Genomic DNA, 6,734 nt, shown 5'->3' with positions numbered 1-6,734 from the left:
CCTAATTTTCGATCATGTGCATCTATGCATCTATGGTGGATAATCAATTAGGTGGACATTAAATGGTGACTTGTTATGGGATGATGAGTTGAAAAGGTTTTCCATGGCGTCATCATCTGTCTTTGCCATGTAAGTTTGTAGAAAATCGAAAGGGATTGTTCAAAAGTGTTTCCTCATGTAACTTTGTAGGTTAAAAATTACTTCATTTTCATCGACGTGAATGTTTTTTATGACGAAATGCTATATTTTGATAATATCACTACAAATGCTACAAAAGGACAACAAAGTAAAGGCAAGTTTATAGAGAACATATACATTTTCTACAAAAAGTATTTTAAAAAAGATTTGTAGGTAAAAAGACATACAACACCTATGTTCAACAAATTTCACAGGGTGAATATGTAAAATAAAAACATTCAAAACTGCCGATCTACAAAAAAGTAAACTAAAAAAACAAACACCATTTGAAATCGCACAATTCATACAGAATTTCAAATTTTCAACATTTCTAGCAAACACCATGAATACATTAAAAAAAAAAAAACTTTCTTCAAGCAATTCAGTAGCAATCTTCCAAGACAAATGAATAATACTAAACAGTACAAATAATATTATCAGAATTAGTTGTTTAAAGAAAAGGCTTCAGCCCTCTACCCATAAATTGTAAACTAATTCTAGAAGCAAAACAAGGTTAGCCTTTAATTATCAACCCACCATTCATATTATGTTCATACTTATTAAAAGTCAAAATCAAGCCTTCTGCACAAACTGAGGTCAATGTTTCTTGATATCTTCATAGCCTTCATAGGAGCACCAGGACACGTGTCAGCAATACCAGTGACACGTGGAGCAGAAGGAGGTGTTTCCAGTCCATCACAACCTGAGTAAGCAGCAGCTGTCATCTCAGCAAGAATATCCTCCGACTGCTTAGAAATAATGGCTTCCAATAGAGAATCATAAACAGCTTCCAACAACTGTTTATCCTCAAAAGAATTTTCAGAAACAGATTCACGTGTTTCATTTTCACAATCTTTTTTTGTCAAATGAGAACTAAAATTAAGCCTCCTTGCAACATAGCTCTGTGATTCTTCAACATGTTTCATTGAAAAAGGAGCATTCATGAGCTTGTCGGGACCAGGGGCAAATGGGTCAAATACACCGTCTTTTGGGGTACAGGGGCTGTCATCTTCTTCATTCATATCACTATCAGCGCCACTGTGGTATGTGGCGGGAGGTGAGGATACTATTGTTAATGGAGATGTAAAAGCAGACATCAAGTCTGCACTTTCTTTATTAGAATCTGGGGTTATGGGACTTGGAGCAAACCCACCATTATTATCAACCATTGATGATGGAGAAGAGGGAGGAATGATGCCAGTAGAAGAATTCTTGTCCAACTTGATACAAGAAATGTTTTCAATGACCCCTAGTTGATCCACATTAGCCTTGGTATCCATTGTTTTCTGAAAAGAAGTTCAGAAATTCACTCCTGCAGTTTGTAGGAAAGTTGTGCATTAGACCAATAGCAGTTCAAAGTGTGTGTTATAACTTATAAGTTCGTTAAGCAATTAGTTTCAATCCACATAGCAGCGAAAACTTTCTCTTCAAATTCAGCAAAGATCTCTTACCCATTTATGCAGCCATGGTTCAATTTGTTACCAATTTATGAAATGATTCACAAACTGGTTAAATGAATTCGTAAAAACTTGAAACTGCATAAATCTTTGTATTGAAGTAATTAGTCCTTATTGTTATGTAAATAAGGAAGAATATGTGCCAATTTCAACCCTAGACGGAGAAGAACGTACAAAGAGCAAAATTGTAAACCCTAACAGAACCAAATTAACTAAAACGCTTTAATCGAATCAAATTAGGGTTCGTAAAGGTGGGCGAAGGCAAACCCTCGCTCGCACAGAAAAAAGAGGAATCAAGAATAAGGGGGAAAGCGGTAACGTACATTCGTGTTTACGAAGAATACACATGTACACATACACAGGAGAAAAAGCATCGGCTTCACAAAAGACTCCGTACGAAGAAAAAAGAAACCTAGTAGTAAAATCTGATGTTTATGAAAAGCAAATAACAAAAAGTAGGCCAAAGAAAAAGGATGAAGATCTAGATTCTAGAGAAATGATTTGGCGAACGAAAAGCAGAGATAGATACCTGAGTTAATCGAGAATGGATTCGGTGGGTGCGAAAACCTCGTCGGCTTCTCCTCCGTGAAGGGATAGTACAGCAGCGGCGATATACGCCGGAGTTTATAGAGAAATGAAACGGTGGGGGAGAAACCCTCGTCGGCTTGAAGTTCGTGGAGGGGGTGGGAAGTAGAGCAGTCGTCCGCTCGTGCAAACTCTGATTTTCTTCTTTGACCCAAGAGCTGACGAGTTTGGGCATTTTACTTGTGTCTTCCACCGACATCTTTTGTTTTATCTTTTTTTTTTTTTTCACGCTCCTTTTTCATAATTGGTTATTCATCCACAAAGTTTTTTTTTTTAATTTTTTTTTTTGTTTTTTTTTTTAATTTTTTTTTATTTATTTATTATTTTAAGTTTACTATGACTATGATATGATAAAGCTTTGAATTATTAATGTATAAAGTAAACGCTAATTGTTTTGTAGATTGAATGATTAGTCAAAGTAATCTTATTCTTCTCTAGAAGCTAAATAAACATAAACAATTGACAAACATTTCAAATCGAATTAACCAAATCATCTTATTCGTTAAAAAAAAAATAATAATAAACAAACATTAACAATTAAAAATTTGATAATTTTTTCAAAAACAATAAAACATTAACATGTATTGCCTACTGTTGAGTCTTTGGTTTTCAAATTATGGGGAAGGGGGCTCGGCTTTGGCAAATGGTACTAAACATCCTAAGACGAATTGCATACACCTTCATGGACGCTTTTGAAATAGAACTTGTCATGATTTGAAGTCGGTACCTCTTTTATAAAGAGCTTTATCTTGCTCTCATCGATCATTGGATGACCTAGATGATGGTTAAAGAATGAAAGATTAATATTCACATAAAGATCGCTCTCGAAATCAATTCACATAAACATTGAAAGATTAATAAAAGTTAGAGGAGAAAGTGATAAATGATAAATATGGGAATAAGACATATGAAGAAGGACCAAGATGGGATTCATGAAATCTAAATCAATAATCAAGATTAGATACGTAGTTGGGAAGTTGCGAGTGGTTACAAAATCATTGTCTCTACTATTCGCGGTCATTGAATGAATTTGATCCAAAGACTTACGTATGTCACAAGACATTTATTTCTTCTTATGTATTATTATTTTCATGATATGCATCCCACGCACATGTACTCCTTAGAATTGGATGAGATTATATGAAGTAGGTAGAAGACACGATAACTCTTTGGATATAAGTCAGTAGCAGAAGATAGTTTACCTCCTTATATGATATTTTTGTTATGACATTATAAGGAGGTTGTATTTTTGGGTTTAACAACACCCTTGTAATTATATTGTATTTTGGGTTTAACAACATCCTTGCAGTTTTAATGTAAAGTTAGTTTCCTAACTTTTTTTCTTTGTGTTTTACTTATGTTTGCTTACAAATATTTCTAACTTATGCAAAGGTAATGTCGAAGTTTCAATAGAAATGTTATAAATTTTTTGGTCATTTGACCTAACTCTGATCATTCTCTATTGCAACATGTACATATGGCTTGTTGTCTTCTAAAGGTCCCAAATTTTACATTGAAAATGGGTGGGGAGTTATATTGTATGTCATAGAATATGAAATGTGTTTCAACTGAATGTCATAAGCATGTCCTTTTATGGTGCATAAGGAAAATGTAGGTGTTAGAAAAACTCGAGTGTGGAGGGCTACATTTAGAAAGGATATTAAGACAATGGCTACAAACTTAAGAAAGCATTATAAGTTCTTAATGATGCACTAAAGGACTGGTATAGAAAGTCCCGAGAGTACTTTTTCAAGTAAGGTGTTCATCAAATTCAATGATTTGCATATTTTATTTGTCAAGAATGAAGCTAAGGTAAGTCCAATAATAATAAGCTTATATGTTTATGATTTGATATTTACATGAAACAACACAATTTACCTGAATCAAGAGTTTGATATGACATGTTTTGGAAAGTTGCAACATTTTTAAGGAGTTGAAGTACATTAGTTAAATGAAAGTATTTTTATGTGTCAAAGGAAGTATGTTGCTTAAGTTTTAACAAAATTTGGAATGAAGACTTACAACTCAATGAACAACACAATGGTCCATGGAATGAAGCTATCAAAGAAAGTGGGCGAGAAGACGTTAATGCATCCTCTGCTAAGTGGTTAGGTGTGTTTGAGATTTCTTATCAAAACGACTTACTGACTTATTGGTTTTTTGAAAAACAATAAGTCAAAAAAGATGTTTGGCAAAGTCAAAAGCACTTTTCAAAATAGTTGTTACATAAGCTTTAAAAATAAGATTTTAAAAAGCATGTAAAACTTGACTTTTTGAAACCCCTTATAGTTTTTGTAACATTCCGTTTAAAACAGAGTAATTAAATAATAAACTCGGAACCCCAATAATTAATTTTTAATATTATTTTGTATTATTATATCCAAAATCAAATAATAATTAGTGGGGTGTTGGTTTTAGGGAGCCAAATGATAAGATTCGAATCTTCGGGGGGTTAAAGTGTAATTTTGGGACTTATTTTGTAAAGATTTTTACAAGACATGGGGTATTCAGTATCATTTGGACTTAATATGAAAGGATTTATAGAAGCATGGGTTAAAGAGTAAATTTTGGACCTAAGTTGAAAAGGTTTTGTAGAGAAGGGGTCATTTGGTAACATTGGGGTTTGATTTGAAAGAAAAACGAAGAGAGAGGGACTATTAGTGTCAATATGGATCAAAGTTTGAATTGACAAGACTTACAAACCCGTCACCTTGTTTCCTAAACCTAAACCTAGCATCATACACCAACCGCCACCTTATGTCCCCATCCCTCCTGTCGTCGTCACCACCCAACTCCCTATTGTATTTTCAATCAGTCGAAGCTCCAAGCCACCGAACGTCCACCGACGGCCCATGTTGTCAGAAATGACGAAGACTGATATGAACTCGGGAATGTCGTAGCAATGAAAGATCGAGCTACCATTTGCGGTTGTTTCCAGTGGCGGATAACCACTTCCTCCCCGTTGTAGTCAACTCCTTGTTCCTCTTCTGTCCCGTCGTCAGCCACACCACCGGTACTGCCAAACGTTACGTCGCCTCTGATGTGAACCGCTGCTGTTGCTCGCCACTTCGAGTCGCCGCCGTCGCTATATAACACCATGAGGTAGGTGATTGTGTTCATTTTCCGAGCAAAAATATGGATGTGTGTTGTTATGAACCCGAGATGCGTTGTACGAGTGTTGTTGGCCAAAAATCGAGGAAAAGAACCACCATGGCTACCAACCATGGTGGCCGCCGCCTGCTGTCATTTTTCATTCGCCACCAGTCACCGTGGAAGGTGGATATGTGCATGTTTTGCTATGTATTTAGGTGTGTGAGTGTGTGTTGTGTGATCGGGACTCAAAAGTAAACCACCACCACAACTGTAAGATAATGGCTACCGCCTTGTACCACCACCGGCCACCACAAAGGTGGCTTAGTTTGTGTGTGTTTATCTTATTGTGTGTGTTTATTTTGGGGCATTGCGTTGTAAAATTGTAATCGGCGACGAAATACTCAAAGAAAACTCATAACCACCACCGTGAGGTGGTGGCTGCCGCCTTATACCGCCACCAGCCTCCGTGTTGGGTGGTGGTGTGCTTTTGCTTGTGTTTATACTACTTTTGGGATGTTTTGACATAATTGGACTAGAACCATAACCATCACCGCGATGTGGTGGCCGCTGTCGTGAGCCACCGTTGACTGCCACTACCCGAGGTGGCAGTGGGTGGTTCCCGACTTATTTAACCCTAATTGACATAACGAAGCCCTATTTGCCTAAAAACCTAATCATTTGACTAATGAGCACGCGATTGGGTTGGAAACCCTAATTTTGGATTTATTGGTTTGGGGTTATCGGGACCCGTGTTTTGGGCCATTCGAATTGAATTATGAATTACACCCGATCACACCGTATGATTTATCTAGTAGAGTGATGGACTTTTAATAGATTGAGTCCTTAATGGGTTAAGTAAGAAACACTTAACCCTAATCGTCATTTTATGTAAAAATCCTAATTTCGCTTGGACCTTGAGACGAGCCTTTCTATTGGGCTTTGGTGATAGGGTTATAGATGGGTTATCCAAGAACAAGTAAATGGACTAAAATATTTGGATGGGCTTTGGGGTAAGGCCCATGTGAGGGACTTGGGCCCAACTTGGAAAATTAGGTCATAGATAGGTCATAATTAGGCCTTGATGATTTTGAGATATTGGACCATCTGTATGCCAAGCATTGGGACTAGAATAGATAGTTGGGCCTTAAGGTAAGGCCCATGGTGAAGGGTTTGGGCCCAATTTGGAAAATTGGGCCATTGGTGGGCTTTGGTCCATTGGGTAACTTTTGGGCCTTTAGAGTGTGAGTTTGGGCATTGGGCTTGAATCAATCTAGGTTGGGGGTAAAGTAGTCTTTTACCCCAAGCATGGACTTATGGTTATGTATTAGAACCCAATTATTTATTGGGTGTTGCTTTGATGTTGACAGTTCGGGAATCTGTCATCCAGCAGCTAGGGTTTCATCCACGAGACTTCAACCGTGT

General features: G+C 36.8%; 1 protein-coding gene across 2 annotated transcripts; it reads right to left on the bottom strand.

Annotated features, from left to right (window-relative positions):
• Positions 1 to 529: 529 nt before the first annotated feature.
• LOC145047793 (unknown protein 1-like) lies at positions 530 to 2,385 on the bottom strand. 2 transcript variants are annotated; one of them, XM_078996153.1, is made up of 3 exons: positions 2,164 to 2,385; positions 1,958 to 2,046; positions 530 to 1,489 (listed from the first exon to the last, which is right to left on the bottom strand). In XM_078996153.1, exon 3 carries the CDS (start codon positions 1,455 to 1,457, stop codon positions 738 to 740), a length of 720 nt encoding a protein of 239 aa, XP_078852279.1. In that variant the 5' UTR covers positions 1,458 to 1,489; positions 1,958 to 2,046; positions 2,164 to 2,385; the 3' UTR covers positions 530 to 737. The 2 variants fall into 2 exon arrangements, with proteins under 2 accessions (XP_078852279.1, XP_078852278.1); XM_078996152.1 differs by lacking the exon at positions 1,958 to 2,046.
• Between the last annotated feature and the right edge of the window lie 4,349 nt (positions 2,386 to 6,734).

This window comes from Lactuca saligna, chromosome 5 (assembly GCF_052625555.1).
Source record: "Lactuca saligna cultivar CGN05327 chromosome 5, ASM5262555v1, whole genome shotgun sequence".
Taxonomy (NCBI): Eukaryota; Viridiplantae; Streptophyta; class Magnoliopsida; order Asterales; family Asteraceae; genus Lactuca; species Lactuca saligna.
Note: the sequence above shows the minus strand (reverse complement) of the source record. Positions and strands in the feature narration are given on the sequence as shown.